Consider the following 18,425-nt stretch of genomic DNA (forward strand, 5'->3'; position numbering starts at 1 on the left):
ATGAATGCTCATAGCAGATTTGTAATAGTCAGAAATTGGAAATGATACAAAAGGCCATGAAACAATTTAAAGACAATAGCTGAGAAAAGAAACCTGCTCAATAATATACAGTGAATAAATGTCAATGATCAGAATTTGAACCCAGGTCTAAAGATTTACAAAGCCCAATGCTCCTTCCCCTAACTCAAACCTATATAGGGATATATTTCAGAATTATAGTATAAATGCTCAAATACCAACCAAATTGATATCAATTAGACCAAAAAACAAGTCTGTTCTAAGTCTAGGGAGATAAGGAGCAAAGAAGACTTAGGAGAGTGAAAGGATGGATTTGGTGAAGGAGAAACTTAGGTGATCTGCCAGCTGAAAGTTCTGTACAAAAGTACCTTCTAAGAAGTTATAGGGAATGCAGGCCTCTAAACCTCCTTAGTCAAAATTCCATAGGTATGCCACCTCACTCTTCTTCCCAAAACATTAAATTAGTTTTATTTTCAGATCCAAGCTAAAAGCAAAACAACACCCTAGTTTAAGTTTAGGGACTGTCCACTTCATCATGTAATGACGGCAAAAATCGTTTGCCATCAAGAGAAAAAAATCCAAAATTCCAAAATATAAAACAAATGTAGGAGTAGTAAAAATAATTTAATAAATTAATATGTTTTGATGAAAAGAGGAACTGAGATAAAAGGACCAGAAACAATAAAATAAACCAGTGATCAAATAAATGTGGCAGACTAATGAACTAAATGTGGCGAGGGTATTGATCTTTCACAGGCAGAAAGAATAAAAAAACCCTATGCACTTTAGGTGGGTTTTGAATTTTGTTGTTCGTGCACCTACATACCCAGGTAGCCAACATGTATAATTACATTGGGTTCTTTACACAACCCCATCTTTCTTTTTTAACCCATTTACCATTTACCCTGAGAATACTTGCTGGCAGTGCTTGCAGCTGCAGCCTTTACCCCAACATAACTTGTGGATTAAAGTCCTAACCTTATCCTCAAAGTTTGCCATAAAATATCTCACTTTTATTATTATTTTCGCATCACTCTACTATATCAATAGTTTTTGGAAACAAATGACATCATTCTATTTATAGGATTCTGCTTTTAGTAGTGGTATTTCCATTTACAAAATATAGTAATTCTTGATCGCTGAAAATGTCAAATAGCGTTCCTATACATGACATTAACACCATTTTTGAACAGTTGTTAGCCGAAGATTCATTTGATGAATCTTATTTATATATACATTTCTGGAACATTAGGATTAGAGATGAGTTCTGTTTAGAAAAAATACAAGAATAGTTTTTATATATTTTCACAATGAAAACTAGTCAGATTTGCTTCAAAGACCATGTTTACATAAAATTAACACTGACAGCGAGCTGAACTTTTTTTCTAAACAGGAAATGGGTTAAAAAAATTCGATATGGGGAATTGTCACCCAAGGTATCATTAACTGATTCTATATACGTGTGAGTACTGCTAAAACCATTTTTAAGTACTCTGTTCTAGGATATCAATTATATTCTCTCTAAATAAAGATTTCTCCTGTCCAGCCTTGTTGGTAGCAACTAAAACATGCTACCAAGTCTCATGACTCACTCTTCCAAATCCCTACGTCACATCACTTCTAAATATCATGACTTTCAAGGGCACCTTCCTAGGGTTTTTGATTGATTCCCTGGCTGGTACTGGACACAGCCCCAATTTTTTAATTCTCACTTCCCCAGGTGGCAAGGACTTAAGGAAGCTTATCAAAACTAGTTTTTAAAAGCAGCTGGAGGGCTCAGAGACTCTAAACCTCCTTAGTCAAAATTCCATAGGTATGAGAGCTCAGAGACTTTTCTGTTGTCTAGGCAGTTACACCTAAGTAGCTCTGGATCATTACTTCACTCTATTTCACCACTGCCCTCAACCCCCAAAAACAATTTAGTGTAAAAGGATCTCAAAACTTAAATATAAAAAATGCTGTGGTGTGGCATATTCCATACTATAGCTCCAAAAGCTTAACATAAAAGTTAACATATTTATAAGCTGTATTACCCAAGCTCCATTCTAATTATCTCTAAGTTAAATTAAACCATATGCAGCATTTTGCATTGCCTCCTATTATTTAAGGAACAGAAAGATTTTACCCAAGCCTAAAGTCACTCTGCTGAGATACCTATTCAAACAGTCACTGGCTTGCTTTCACTTTGAAATTCAAAGTGTTTCATGACACAGGATTGAAAGTATCACTTTTAAACTAAAACAAACTTACACTTTCCCACTGCATTATTTTCTTAAGCTTAATTTTAACAGTACCTAATAGTCATTTTATTTTACTTACCTTTATGACTTTTTGATATGTACATACAATGTGTGGCGGTTCCATCGTGTAATGGTTAGCACTCTGGATTCTGACATGTACATACAATGCACCGTTTTTTACATACCAGGATTTTGTTTCTTTTTCTCCCAGGGTATCTGTGAAGTCAGTCCTTCACCAACACTTTCCCCTATTCTACCTACTTTTCTACTGACTCTATACATGGACTTAGGAGCTGAAAACAAATAAAAGCAAAAGACCTGACAGAGACTCTTATCGAGGTATGGCAATGCGCCCCCTTTCAAGATCTAGACTCTACCAAAGGTCCTCCCCTCTTCTGCCTTAGTCTAGATTCTGCTTTTAGGAAAGGCAACCAAGATTCTAGAGCCTGGCTAGAAAGTAATTTCTTCCCATCTCCCGGGCCCACTTAGAATTTGTATGCCACTTTCTCTGCTACTTGTGAACTGCTTTAGAAAATCTCAGATCCATCTTTCTCCTTTGTCCAAAATGTCATCTACGGATACCTCATTTTGCCAAACTGTCTTCGGAATTTTCATGCGTATGTGAATTACTCGTGCGTACATAATAAAATTTTATTTTCTATTATTAACCTGATGTATGTCCTTTGACTTATTTGACCAGCCAGAATAACTAAAAGGGTAAGGAGAAAGTTTCCCTGGCCATGACAGTATCACATATAAAAACTAACAACTGAAAAAAATAAGCAATTATTCTAACAAAGTCTTCAACAAAATTATAAATATGCAAAAAACTACTTGTGCCTTTGAAAGTCTGTTTTATCCTAAAACACAATAAGAAGAGAACCTTTAAAAAGTTAACTGCAAGCATTAGCAGCATCTGTTAACTATATTAATTCTGTAGTGCAATATTCAACATCAGTTTCTCCTGCTCTGCTCTTCCTTTTAAGCTTCCTGTATACTTTACTCATAAAAACATTTAATAGTCACTATTTATCAGGTACTGTTGTGCTTTTTATGCATTAATTTATGAAAGGCTCTGAATAACTCTATAAGGAATGTAATATTATTATGCCTATTTACAAATAAAACAGGCATAAACAGGCTGAGTGAGTTACAAGAGCCTGTTCAAAGTGACGATGCAAAGATTAGAACAAAGCAGTCTGGCTCTAGAGTCTCGTCTATTAACTAATGTGCTGTATTGCCTCTGATGCCTTCATTATCACACATTAAAACTGCTTATTATTAACCACTAGAGGGCATAAATTGTGACCATCCTTTGCACAGCAAATCATCAGTCTTAAAGGCTGATGAACTGAATCATTGCTAAGTTCTTCACAGGTATGCCACCTTCCCCTCTAGACTATGCTCCTTAAACCATGTGACAGGGCAGCTCATCCTTTAAGAGTGCATGGCACCTAAGTGAAAATAAATGAATATGCATAAGTTCTTGCTCCAGACATTCCTAAACATCTGCTGAATAAATACATGCATCTTCTATTTACAAAGTCTTGAACCAAAATGCAAGAATGAGAAGCCCCTGATTTGCGATAACAACCAGAGCCACCTCTCTAATCCTAACTTTGCAAGATATCAGTAGCTGCCTTAAAAAATCATCTTAACTTACTAGTAGGTTGATAAATGGCCTAAGGTAAAACATTTAATTAAATGTAAAAGCTGTCCTTCACGGTATGTGACTGTTCCCTTTTGCTCTAAAAAACAAAAACAAACCAAGACTTAGCAAAAGTTAAGCGTGCAAATGGTTCGTTTACTTTTAAGATAATCATTTCATAGACTCCTTCTAAATAATAAATTCTCCTTTACTCTAAACACGAGGAATTTAAAAATTAAGTGTAATTTGTGCAAGGGAAACCATATTAGACATCGCTAAGGATTAATTACACAGTATTTTAAAAGAGCAATGTCAATCTGCAGCCATCTCTAAATCGCTTATACTGATAGCGGCCACAGTAAATCTCGGCATCAGGCAGGCTTTCCTCTAAATACACCACAAATTCTATCGTGGTTATCATTTCTACTCAGAACAATTTACAAATTACCTCCTGGTGGTAGAGAAAAGCACATATGAAATCAACAATTCTTTTCTGACACTATTCTGGAAGCAATGTAATGTCAACGTTTATTGTTTAAAGAAAAAAAAAACCAAAAGAATCAACTCTTTTAAACTTCAGTATCTCAAAGTAAAGCTGAAATTTTAATATTTAAAGAGATATGAGTAACCCGTAATACACAAATCAAATGGATATAGAGCAATGTAAAAACCGCTAAGAGCTTAAAGTGAATGAAATTACAAGTAATCTCCAAACAATTAGAAACGGGGCAACTGAACCGAGGAGGATAACAGGGACCAGGCTGCCCTACAGCTGGCCGCTGTGCAAAACTTGCGAGCAACTCAGAAAATACACCTTCCTTCCTTATAGTCTCTTCCTTCCTCAGGAGAGTTGAGGGAAGGGGGGCGGCCCCCGGAAGGCACTCAAAGAGGAAAAACACACCCCAAATTCCCATTTCAAATTTCTGCCTACTAGTTTCTTCTTCCAAAACAGACGCCGGGGCAGTTCCCGAGCCCACAAGAGATTTGAGTGTGATAAGAGGAATGGGCGATAGGGCCGAACCCGAGCTGCAGCATAACACAGGGCATCTCTCTCCACCAACGGAACGGGGGTCACACCGTTTCCTTCAGGAAGAGCAATTTTCTCTCAAATTCGCGACATCGGCCGGCCCAGGGCCACGCCTCGCCGAGCCCGTCTCCCCGTCCGGCCGGGCCCAGGCGCCGCCACCCGCCTTTCCTCCCCCGCCGCTCCCCGCGGGCCGCCGGCGACGGCGACAGCAGGGCGGGCGCACTCACGTCCGTCAGCGTCCTCCTGCAGGTCCTCCTGGAGCAGCGAGAGGTCTGCGCCAAGAGGAGAGAAGAAAGGCCCGGTCAGCGCCCCCGGGATCCGGCGCGCCTACCCCGCCGCCCGCCCTCCCGGCCCTGCGGCGCCTCCCCGCGCCCGGACCCCGCGCCAGCTTCGGCCCGGCCGCCACCCGGGGCAGCGGCGGCGGACGGGCGGGCTCGGGGAGGGGCCGGCGCCGCCGCGCCGTCCAGAGAACAGGGGGCCACGTACCCGCCATCTTGTGGTCGCCCCCTCCTCCTCGGTCTCCCGGGGATCCGGGGCTACATGGAGCGGCGCGAGCCGGGGAGCCGGTGGACGCGCGCGGGAGGGGCGGCGAGGAGGAGGGACGGGCCGGCGGGGGCGCGCGCGCGCGCGCGGGCGGGCCGAGGGCCCGGGACTGGGCCGCGGGCGGGGCGGCTCGCGGACGCCGGGCGCAGGCGGACGCCGCGGGTTCCCGGCCTCGCCCCGCCTTGCCTGGCCGCTCCGTGCGGCCCCGGGACCGCCGGCGCTCCCTCCGCCCGCCTCCCTCGCTCCGGGCCCAGCGGCGCGCGCTCACACCCTCGGCCGGAGGCGCCTCACGCCGAGCGCAGCGGACGAAGGCGCGCAAGGTGCCGCCGGCCCGGGCCCCTGCGGCGTGTGCCCGGAACCGGGGCCGGGCGGGGCCTCCCGCGGCCCGGCCCGCTTTGTTGGGTCACCGGCCTTGCCCACCGCCTCATCGGCCGTAGCCCTTCCTCGCTGGCGCGCCGTTCGCCGCCCCGCGTCCCCTTCCCAGGGCTGCACGTACGTCCGCGGCGATCCGAGGCCCGTCGGAGGCCGAGGGTCCCACCCTCCCGGTGGAGGAAGCGCCGCCTCCCCGCGCGCCGGGGGCCTTTGCAAAGTGACTGGTAACAAAGCCCAGGGCCAGGCTGCCTGGTTGTGGAGCGACAAAGTCATCCTGTCCTGCCGGCTTTCGCACCCGGCACGTTTGACTTAGACACAGTTTATCACTCTCGCGTCCGCTAATCCTGAGCCGACCAAGCGGAAGTCTTCCAGCGAGAGCATTGGCAGGCCTGGGTTCGAATTTTGATTCTGCCGTTCACGTGGTAGGCGAGTGACCCATTTGGGAAATGAAGGATTATAACTGACTCTTTGGATTGTTATGATTAATGAAGAATGTAAGGAACCTAGCACAGTATTTGATATCTAAGAAGTGCCTATGGTTCGTTTCCCTCCCCCACCCATCTTTAAATAAATAATTTTGGCCGCTCGTGAGGTGCTCAACTGAAATATATATCACAGATTTTATTATCGCCCCCCTTTTTATGTGTGTTAAGTGATTAGCTCAAGCTCCCAAGTGTACAGTAGGGCTAAACCTCGGTTTTCTGATTCTACTTTACTGTACTATCTCCTTGACTAACCTACCTCCAGTTTTACCCAAGGCCTCCAAAATGATAATCTCTTCAACTGGAGAACAAAACAAGGACTTGTTTCATTGATGCCACCTTGAGGGTCTGGTCTCTTGGGGAGGAGAGAGAATTCTAAATAGTTAATCAGGTTGTTCCTTTCTGCATTGTGAATCATTCTCTGAAATTCGTAATTCTGTGTAATAAAATAGATTCCACACAGCTATTCCCAAAACTTCCCTTGTGGATGTTACAAGTTGAAACACGTTTTGTATAGTATGTATTGAATTCCTGAGAGTAATAAAAATTGGAATACAATCTCCAACTCCAGATGTGTGTCTAATTTTCAAATATAGAATAATTAAAACTAAAGGCTAAAATGTCATATATTTCTCTCCTTCCCTTGCAAAATGCCCCTTATGTGACTCCAACTGACACTCTCAAAATGACGAGAAGTTAGAAATTCACGAACAAGGAACAGAAACCAGTCCCAATTGATTCAATCTGAGTTTTGCCCTGCTATGATACTTGTTGACAGCTACCAATTTCACAATCCTAGATAGAAGGAGGGAAGAACATTTGACTCTCCACTAATTGGTGATCTCGCAGCAACACAAAATTACAGAGTGCCAACTATTTTTCAGCCACTAGACATACAAAGACAAAACTATCTGGACAATCTACCTAGTATAATTCTCAGCGATCATGATAAAAAGAGGGTATGTATCAAATGCTAGCCTGGGATATGGAATCACTAACTCTGCCTTTGGTCACTAGGCCTCAGTAAATTTTATCTCACTATTCTCAGGGAAGGCAGCAAAGGAGGAGAGTCTCTGTAACTCTGTCAGTATTTCAAGAGCTATGCATTTGGTTATCATACCTGCATTGCACATTTACAGCAGGTGCCTTGAGGTATGGTTTTTAGACATTTCAATGAGGGTATCTTCATTCACAGTTCAGCACAGTACATGTTTTTTACATTTGATTTTTCTCTCACCTTTCTCAAAGATAAGAGCAATGATTTTTAAAACAATATTTACTCTATAAAATGCACTCTGTTCCTTCCTTATAAAAAATGTTATCTAAACAAATGGCAATCATTATTCTATGTACCCTTACCCCAGTTTCACTTACAATGTGGCTTGTGGATTCCAGAAGCTGTGTGTTGTCTAGTGGTCAGTATGCAAGATGAAGTTTGAATTCTTAAACTGCTTTGCCACTCAAATCTGTAAAATAGAGGAAGTGTCACAAGTCAACTTTTTAAAAAGTATTATGTGACTACTAAGACCTGAATGTTTCAGAATAAGTTGTCTTCCAAATAGTAGTGAAAACTTTCATTAGCAGCCAAGGAACCTTGGAAATTGTTGAATTTGGCTCTTCAAATGCAAACATAATAAATACAGGGAAAATATTACAAAAAAAAATGACCGCATCAGGTCCTTTGCATTGGCTGTTCTTCTACCAGGAGTGCTGTTCCCCGCCTCTTGTGTGTCTCAGCTCAAATGAGGACTTCCCTGACCTTCCCAGTTAAGACAAGTCTCCTTGTCCCACATATTTTTCTGATCCTGATCCATTTTTCTGTATTACAAATATTTTACCTGATGTTATTTTGAACCTTTTTATGTTTATTGTTTTTCTCCCCATTGGCAGGAATTCCTGTCCCCCTTGTTCACTGCTGCACCCCCACCTGAGTGCACAGCAGCTGCATAATACATACTTGTGAATAGAAAAAGAAAAAAACCTACCTGACATTGCTTGATGCTATCCCATTTATTAATTTTTATATTGATAATGAACTGTTTAATTTTTTCTTCAAAATGATCATTTCTGAAGCTGAAAGTACACAAAAAGCAGATTATCAGTTATTGTTTTGAATAATAAATGAATTAATATGAAAATGGAGAAATACTTAAATGATAAAAATGCTTTTAAAACAAATTTTTAACATTTATTTTCATTCACCTCAGTGGTTTCTTTTCTTTTCTTTCTTTTTTTTTTTTTGAGCCAGGTTGATGAGATGTCCCTCACAGACTGCCATTCCAAAGTAAAAAGAACAAATATACTTTTTATTAATATCCAATCTCTTACCTAAAGCCTCTTACACATATTTTGGTGAACTGTGTACAGGTAAATATTTGTGTAACATTTTTCTCACCTTTATTTTCTATAACTCTAGCTCCTTTTAAAGCACCATAATAAAAAGATAATGTATATTCTAAATAGAAATTAGCCTTTCCTGGAGAGTTTTCATGTTGTTTTCATGATACTGATCTTTATTCTACCTAAGGAAGGAAGGAAGGAAGGAAGGAAGGGAAGGAAGGAAGGAAGGAAGGAAGGAAGGAAGGAAGGAGGGAGGAAGGAGGAAGGGAAGGAAGGAAGGAAGGAAGGAAGGAAGGAAGAAGGAAGGAAGGAATGGAATAGAAGAAAATGAAGGAAGGAAGAAAAAAGGAAGGAAGGAAGGAAGGAAAGGAAGGAAGGGAAAAATAGCTACAAATCTGAGCCCTATCCAGAGATATCCTTATTCTGACTGTTCTTTTGCCATTTACAAAAGTTGAAGGCGGCCCATAGAACGCAGCAGAACATAAGCTCTGTCTCATGGTCAGCCGCGGCTGCAAGTTTCTTAGCAAAGGCTTGTTCTGACCAGAATAGTGCATCCTATTAGAATCACACTATAAACTGAGTATAAAGAAAAATAAACTCTCTGTTTCTTATCCGCAACGTTAACTACGCCAGTGCTTTTCACTGTGCCCCAAGATTAGCAGAGCCAAAAGGATTCTCCAGTAAACAATTTTGTAGTTATTCCAGCAGAGGTAAAACATCATATACAATGTTTCATTCGTTTCAATTTCATTAGAAAAACTCAGATGTGAAACAGCATTAAATGGATTAAAATGGCAGTGTTGATTTTCTTTATACCTTTCTCTTAAAACGCAGAAAGCATGAGTTGCAATCGCATTCAAAGCAATGTGGAAGAGCCTACCCCAACCTTGCCCAGCAGAGTATGTGCTGAAGAAATGCTTATTATTCTAACTTTGAATGGATGAGTCAAGCTGAACCAGGAAAAAAGCCACAAGCAAACCACATATTCAAACCCCGATAAGCTAGGTGATTACACTATGCTTTGATTCTGAGATCCTTTCACACTTATGCTGCTCTATATATGGTTTTACCACTTAACAGAAATTGCTTCCATTCTAATTTCATCTTTCTTTGTATCTTTGTAACAAAACTGTTCTGTTCCGGGTCCTTTATCTCTCCTTTGGTAAGAAAAATATTAGCGCAATGATACAACACAATTCATACACAAGATAGCTAAAACATTTTTTAACTTTTTTGATTTTGAAATAATCACAAATTCACAGGAAGTTGCAAAAAAAGTACAGAGAGATCACTGGGTCACCTTTCATCCAGTTCCTCCCAATGGTAATATGGTACATTTTGAAACATTTTGAGACCTATGTACTAGGCATTATGCTATGTGCTTTTGTGTACTTTCTGATTTAATCCTTAAAACGACTCTGTAAAGTAGGTATAGATATTTCCATTTTAAAAATAAAGGAAACTGAAGCCCAAAGATGTTAAATATTTTGACAAAAGAAAGAGTGGAGAGGAAGGGGAAGTGGGAAGAAGAGGAAGAAGAAGAAAAGGGAGGGGAGGAGGTTGGGGAAGAGTAGATAAAACGGAGGGGAACAAAGAAAAGAAAATGTTTACTTGACTTAATTTGATTATTTAATAATTATTTTGCTTTTTGAAACAAAGAGTTCCATGAATGAGGTAAACTTTGCCTTTCCCAAGGCAAATCAGAGAAGCCAGTGCACACCCTTTCTTTTATTCCTATCTTTTCTATCTTACACTTTATTTCTTCCCTCCCCGTTAAGTCTTTATCTCTCTTTCCCTCAGCTGCAAGTTTAAGAATCTCGGTCTCTCCCTGCACCTCCAAGTTCCCCAAGAATCCTTGGGTAGAAACCACTGGTGAAGTTCCCCAAGCCTGAAACTTGAGACAGAATCCCAATGCCAATCATAAGACAACCCTTCTATTTTCCTTGATTCACATCCAGGCCATGTGGTGGCATCAGTGGGGCCTGGACTTGCATCCTGGCTTTGCCACTCCATGTCTCTGGATTTTGAGCAATTGCCTCACCTCTTTCTGATTTGGTTTCCATATTTATGAAATGGAAATCATAAGATAAAAGTGCCTTTCTCATGTGTTGTTGTGAGGTAATACCTGTAAAGTGCTGAGACAGTAGCTGGCACATGCAAAAACTCAATGAGTAAACTGAAAAAAAAGTATTAAATAATCGTCCATTTTGAGCACTCAAAACTATTGATGTAAATAGTAATGTTAGTATATATAGCTGACTTCCAATTAACTTTGCCTTTTGTTGCTTTTTATTTTTAGTGCTGTCACTGCTCTTCAGAAAATGGAAATGACAGTCTGCAAAATTTAATGTCACTTTAGAAAGACGAGGATCCCTATGTTCACAGAGCTCTTATTTCTATCTTTCTGCTGTTTTAGAAATAAATAATGCACATATTAGAGATATAATGGCACTTGACTTCAGTCTTGGTTCTCAGCTCAAATCTGCTATTCAGCCTTTGGAAGGCTAAACAGCCCAGTGCTTGCTTCGGTGTCATTTCTAACATTCCTGAGATTATGCTGCTCAGTGATCATATGTGTATATAGGTCCCCATCACGTCTAATCTGTGTGACAATCTCAATAATAGAAATAACTATGACATAGATTTGTTGTTATTATCTGAAGATACCCTTTTAAATACAATTAAGCATTCTAAATGTAACAGAGGAAAATCTCCTTATGTGCTTCCTATGTTGAAATTCTATCAATTAAAATTCTACATAAATTCGTAATTGCCAGAGTAAATGCTGTAATATTAATGAATATTATGAAATCTGTTACTTAAAAGAGTGTTTAAGATAATTAATTTTAGAAAAAAACATTATATATTTGGAGCCAAAAAATTTTTACAAAAATTTAATTACTACCATAAAGTAATAGAATAGTGATTACATCATGATTCTAATCTTTTCGGAATTGTTTATTGTACAGTATTTGCAATTCTGCCATTAAAGATAATAATCTGGTCGTAGGCACAGCAATCAGACAAGAAAAATAAATAAAAGGCATCCAAATTGGAAAGAAAGAAATAAAACTATCATTATTTGCAGATGATATGATATTATATACATAGAATCCTAAATAGTCCACCCAAAAACATTTAGAACTGATAAATGGATACAGTAAAGTAGCAGAATACAAATTAACATTCAAAAAATTGGTTGCATTTTTATACACCAATAATAAACTATTAGAAAGAAGAGTTAAGAGAGCAATTCCATTTTCAATTGTATCAAAAAAAGAAAACCTAGGAATGAAGTTAACTAAAGAAGTAAAAAAATCTGTACTCAGAAAATTATAATACTTGAGGAAAAAAATTGAAGAAGAGACAAATTAATATAAGCATTTGTCATGCTCACATCATTAACATGTCCATATTGCCCAGAGTAATCTATAGATAGAGTCAATGCAATCGTTATCAAAATAGCAATGGCATTTTTCACAGAACTAAATAAAATAATCCAAAAATATATATGGAAAAAAAAAAGACCCCAAATAGTTATAGCAAATTTGAGAGTGAACAAAGTTGGAGATATCATGCTACCTGATATCAAACTATACTATAAGGCAACTGTATTCAAAACAGCATGGTGCTGACATAAAAACACATACATAGATCAATGGAATAGAATAGAAAGCCCAGAAATAACCCCACACCTATATGGTCATTTAATCTATGACAAAGGAGGCAAGACTGTACAATGAGGGTAAAGATAGTCTCTTCAATAAATGGTGCTGGGAAAACATACATGCAAAAAAAATGAAACTAGACCACTTTCTTACACCATATACAAGAATGAAATTGAAATAGATTAAAGACTTAAATGTAAGACTTGAAAACATAAAACTCCAAGAAGAAAACATAGGCAGTAAACTCTCTGACTTGGCTCTTACTAATATTTTTTTGGATATGTCTCCTCAGACAAGGGAAACAAAAGAAAAAATAAATGGGACTACATTAAACTAAAAAGGTTTTGCACAGCAAAAGACACCATCAACAAAACAAAAAAACAACTTTCTGTATGAGAGTGGATAAAAAAGAGGATTGAATAACCTATGTAGAAGATGGGAAAGCCAAGGACACTCAATTAGAATGGCAAAAAAAAAAAAAAAAAAAAAAGTCAAGACTATAATAATAATTTAAGGAGCTTATGGGACACTATTAAATGTAAAAATATCCATATCATAGGAGTACCTGAAGGAAAATGAGACGTTGAAGAGGTATTTGAAGAAATAAGGTTGGAAAACTTTCCTTACCTGGTGAAGGAAATAGACATACAACCCGAGGAAGCTCAGAGAGTTCCCCAAAAGATGAACCCAAAGAGGCCCTCACCAAGACACATCATAATTAAAATGCCAAAGGTTAAATACAAATAAAGAATATTAAAAGCAGCAAGAGAAAAGCACTTAGTTACCTACAAGGGAGCACCCATAAGACTGGTAGCTGATTTCTCAAAAGAAACTATGTGGGACAGAAGTGTTGGGCACAAAATATTTGACATGATGAAAACCTAGGATCTACAACCAAGAATACTTTATCCAGCAAAGCTCTCATTTAGAGTCGAAGGACAAATAAAGAGCATCCCAGACAAAAATAGGCTAAAGGAATTTATCACTACCAAGCTAGTATTATAGGAAATGTTGGAGGGACTTCTTTAAGAAGAAAAAATATGTATCAAAAACAGGAATAAAGAATGGTAATAACTACATTCCTATCAATAAGTACCTCAAATGGAAAAGAATTAAGTGCTCCAACCAAAAGATAGAGTGACTGAATGGATAAGAAAACAAGACCCCTACCTATGCTGCCTACAAGAGACTCACTTCAGATTAAAAGACACACAGACTAAGAGGAAAGGGATGGAAAAAGATATTGCCTTGATGGACCTAGAAAGTATTGTGCTGAATGAAATGAGTTGGATAGAGAAAGACAAGTATTGCATGATTTCACGTACATGTGAAATCTAAAGAACGAAATAAAAAACAACAACAAAAGCGGAAATAAACTCATAGATACAAAGAATATTTAGAGGGATACTAGATGGGAGAGGGTTGAAAGGATAGCAAAAAAAAAAAGGCAAAGGGATTAAGAGGTACAAATAGATAGTTGCAGAATAGACATGAAGATGTAGAGTGTAGCATGGGGAAGATGGTTAATAATGTCGTACGTAATAAATATGTAAGGGGGAAGAGGTGTACTAGATTTAGTGAGGTGATCGCTTTGAAAGTTATGTGGATCTCTGATCACTATGCTATACAAATGAAACTGTTAAATTTTTGTATGCCAACTATAATTGAAAAAAAAAAACCCATTGAATTGTACAACGTAAATATGAGCAACTAATTATCTATTATGTTTCATAAAGCCATAAAGCCGAAAAAAAACCCCATTATTTAAAACAGCAAATTTAAAGGAACTTAAGCACTCATCAAAAGAAATAAATAAAATATGCTATATTTATGTGACAGAATGTTATTTAGCTGTTTAAAAAAATGAACTAGAATTATGTGTATATACAATGATCACAAGAATAGAAAGCTGAATGGAAAAAAAGGTAGATATTAGAATTATACTTGAAATAATTTACCTCTTATTGAAGCATGTGTAAGTAAAAATGCTAAAAGCAGCTAGGAAAGATACAATTCTGGTTAATTATTGAAATTAGGAAGGAAACAAGACGGGATGGGTTATAAATAAAGCTTCAATTTAATGTTTTACATATAGTTATATCTGAACTACATATAACAGGGTTAAAAAGGAGTTTGTTATACATTATTTTTTGCATATTTGTATTAACTTTATGACTCAAAAAAAAGATCTGTAAGAACTGCCATTTGATTTTAAGTTCTAAAAGATTCTCTTTAAGCTAAGAATTTTTCGTAAAAGAAAAGTCCTTTTCGAAACCTCTTTACATCTCATGAGGTAGACATTAAAATCATAACGTCAACTTTGTCATCTCAAGTTCACAGGGAGAAAATAAGTCCTAAACAACACAATAAATTCATAATGAACTATCTTTAATCCAAATAGATACATTAAACAGTAGGAAGAAAACTATTAGAGAAAAAGTAAATATCTCAGATATATTTTGTTTATTCTAATCAACTTAAAAATAGATGCCACGAGAATACTTATAAGAAAAAATTTCTTATAGATTTCATCCCATAGAAACTCATCATTAAAGTTGAAGGGGACCAAAGTTCTGCCGCCCTAAAACTGCTTTTTGGGATATTGATTTTTTTTAAAGCTGATTGTTAAGAAACAAAAGAATCAGGAAGAACGTTTGACTCATCTCCTTTCCTGCCCAACAGTTTCAAATGGAAAGACCTACTCCAAGAAGAAAATCTTAGCATAGTCACCTTAGCCTAATTTGAATTAGGTATGGTAGCTAAGAAGGCTCTAAGCAGGGTCCAGCTAACTAGATAACCCCTGCGTCTCATTGTTTCTGAGTTGCTTAGCAAGAATTTGCCTTGTGTGTTTAGTTCATCTTCATATACCTGTAAATTGCCTATTTCCTTTGAAATCTCAGACCTCGTACCCCCTTCTCCCTTGTCCACAATGACATATAAACCTCAACTGCCCAATGCACTTTGGGGTATCATATCTTATGACTCCCTTTCCCTCGGCATGTATATCCATTGTAAACTTTAGGCATTTTCTCCTGTTAACCTGTCTCTGTTTATTTGATTAATAGCCCAGCTAGAAGAATGTAGAAAGTGGGAGGAAAAGTAATTTTTTTAGCCCCCATAAAATTAAAAGGTTGTCAAAATGTTTGCTATGGTCTGCCAATCATTTTTGGTAATTAAAGGTGTAGGCATTTTTGAGATTTTTCTAGGTGCACAGTTCCTTTGAGGAAATACAGTACTGAAAATCATTTTCTCAAATTATATTCTGCTATGCACAAAAGATTAGTGCCATTGTTCAATGTGCTGGTGACAATTTCATCTCATGAATGTGCAGTAGAGTGACTACAAAAGTGATTTCACAGATGACAACATTGACAATTTTTTTTCCTACACTATAATGTCAAACTTCAAAATATTGGTAACTAAAATATTTAATGGTAAAATTATAACCTTAATTAAAATTTTGACAACACACCATTTATTTCTGTACTCCAGAAGGTTAATCTGTGATATTCAGCTTCTACTTCAGCTTTGAGTGAATTTGAAGCTCTCCCAGCTTTGGCTAAATATCGTTTTTAAGATTTGTTAACTTGACATTTAGCCATGATATATATTCAGTACACTGCTCAAATGTACATCATGAATAAATACGGCACGTGCATGCATATTTACATGCATGTCGCATGAGTTATCTATTGTTTCTTTATATTTTTCTCAACATTTCCCAAATCAATGTGAGCTGATAAGGGACACTATCCTGTGATAAGATGAAAATATTTCGATATATATTTAAAAACTATAAGAAATGGTCTCACTTGAATGACAGTAAAAATTCTTATATGTACATAATGGACATAGGACTTAAATAGATATTTCTCTAAAGAAGATATAGCCCACAAGTATTTAAAAAGATGCTTAATGTAACTAATTATCAGGGAAATGCAAATCAAAACCTTAATGAGATATTACTTCCTACTCATTAGGATGGCTATAATTTAAAAGGAAGGAAGGAAGGAAGGAAGGAAGGAAGGAAGGAAGGAAGGAAGGAAAGAAGGAAGAAAGGAAGAAAGAAAATAACAAGCATTGGCAAGGTTGTGGAAAAATTGGTACTCTCATGCATTGTCAGTGAGATGTAAAATGGTGCAACCACTATGGAAAAAAGTATGGTGGTTCTTCAAAAAATTAAAAGTAGAATTGCCATTATAATCCAGCAATTCCATTTCTGGGTATATTCTCCCCCAAAATCAAAAGTAGAGACTCACACAGACATTTGCACACTCATATTCATATCACATTATTCACAATAATCAAAAAGTAGAAGCAACCCAAATGTCCACTGATGAATGGTTAAGCAGAATGAGGTATATACATATAATGGAATATTATTTAGCTTTGAAAAGGAAAGATATTTGGATGCATGCTACAACAATAATGAACCTTGAACATGTTATGCTAAGTGAAATAAACCAGTTACGAAAGGACAACTACTATGTGATTCCATTTATATGAGTTACCTAGAATAGAGTCGATTTCAGAAAGACAGAAAATAGAATAGTGGTTGTCAGAGGCTGGGAGGAGGGAAAAATGGGTAGTTAGTGTTTAATGGGTAGAGACCTTTTTTTGGGAAGGTGAAAAAGTTCTGGAGACAGTGGTGATGATTGCACAATAATGTGAATGTACTTTATGCCACTGAACTATATACTTAAAAATGCTAAATTTCATATCATGTTTATGACATGATAATAAAAATTATTTTATATTTAAAATATTTATAGGTAGTATATATGTTTATTTAACTACAATGTACAATGAACAGGGTGAGGACGCACTACTCCTGAAGAAGTAAAAGGGAAAAAGAACACAGATCGGAGGGCTTTGGCTTTGGAGATAAAGCATTTTCCTAGTGCGCAGTACAATGTGGTAGAAAGAATTTCTTTGAAAACTCTTATGACCCCAGTGGTTCAGCATTAGCCAGTGGGCCAGGGCCCAGGGTTGGGATTCAAGCTGGGACAAATACACTATTTAAGGTGACCCAAGACGGGGAGGTCTTGGGGGCTCCACACCAGAGCCTTCAAGGGGTAGGGGGTTGTCACAAGGTGAGAAACAGCCTCATGCAAAGACCAAGGCCAAATGGGCCTTGTTTGGATCAGGGTTTGAGGGCGTTAAATTTGAGACTGGATGGGAAATGGTAACAAACCCAACCATGTCTGTGGCATATATCTGTGTATTACTTCACCGTATAATATTTTTCATACTAAGTCCTTGGAACACAGCCAGGTGCAGTGAGTGAAAGTCCTCATCGAACATTCAAATGGTTAGGCATGTTAGAAAAGCTGTTCCTTATTAGCTGCAGTCCAGTATTCAAGTGCAGTCCATCTTAGTGATGGACAGAGCTGCAGATAGTTGATTGAACTAAAAAGCCGTAGAGCACCTAACAACTTCTAGAGTATAACTTGTTATATGCAGTTAGCACATTTAGGGGGCAGTACTGGGCTGGAGGCTTTATGGATCCTACCACTTGAAAGCAGAGCCAGAGAAAGGCCCAGTCTCCCATGCTTGAAGCTTTTCTGCCCGCTGGCTTCCATGGTTTTCATCCCTTCAGCTTGTACCTGGAGCCTTTCTCTCTGATTTTCCTCTGGGTGGATGACTCTTTGGCGGATCTCCACCTCTCAAGGATGCTATATCTTGGGTCTATTACAGGCCTCTGGAGTCAGGCTCTGAAATGCCGTACACCAATCCAGACCAGTGAAGAGAATTAACATTTTTCTATCTTGAAGCTGCTTTTTAGGATATTGGTCTAAAGCTATTTATTAAGAAACAAGACTCAGAAAGAACCTTCGATCCTACTCTGCTTTCCTGCCCAAGAGATTCAGACAGAGAAACTCGCTCTTCACGAAGTGAGCCTTGGCTGAATCATCTTAAGAATCTTCATCCTAACATGAGTCAGAAAGACTCCAGTCCTGTTAGCTAGATACCCTGTGATCCTTTCCATTGTTTCTGAGTTGCCTAGCAAGAATTTTCCTGCCATGTATGTTTCCCTCTTCCTTAACTACCTGTAAATCACTCATTCTCACTTCTGAAATCTAATAC

At 38.4% G+C, this 18,425-nt stretch overlaps 1 protein-coding gene and 1 long non-coding RNA gene across 7 annotated transcripts in view; one reads left to right on the forward strand and one right to left on the reverse strand.

Moving 5' to 3' along the window:
* PPP4R1 (protein phosphatase 4 regulatory subunit 1) overlaps positions 1-5,991 on the reverse strand; it is a 65,170-nt gene extending 59,179 nt beyond the window's left edge. For 3 of the 6 annotated variants that reach the window (XM_039845864.1, XM_039845862.1, XM_039845872.1), the window contains exons 1-2: positions 5,420-5,543; positions 5,161-5,205 (exon numbers count right to left, since the gene is read on the reverse strand). In XM_039845864.1, the coding sequence (XP_039701798.1) occupies positions 5,161-5,205; positions 5,420-5,426 (52 nt within the window). In that variant the 5' untranslated portion in view covers positions 5,427-5,543. Of the gene's footprint in view, positions 1-5,160; positions 5,206-5,419; positions 5,544-5,972 lie in introns of those variants that run through there. The other 3 variants (XM_039845866.1, XM_039845863.1, XM_039845865.1) reach the window with 3 other exon arrangements.
* A 96-nt stretch (positions 5,992-6,087) lies between these two features.
* Positions 6,088-11,101, forward strand: LOC120588726 (uncharacterized). The gene is made up of 3 exons (XR_005649295.1): positions 6,088-6,270; positions 9,505-9,675; positions 10,970-11,101. It is a non-coding gene; the product is annotated as an uncharacterized LOC120588726 (long non-coding RNA).
* The last annotated feature ends 7,324 nt before the right edge of the window (positions 11,102-18,425 follow it).

The sequence above is a fragment of the Pteropus medius genome, unplaced genomic scaffold (genome assembly GCF_902729225.1).
Source record: "Pteropus medius unplaced genomic scaffold, Ma_sr-lr_union100, whole genome shotgun sequence".
NCBI classification, from domain to species: domain Eukaryota; kingdom Metazoa; phylum Chordata; class Mammalia; order Chiroptera; family Pteropodidae; genus Pteropus; species Pteropus medius.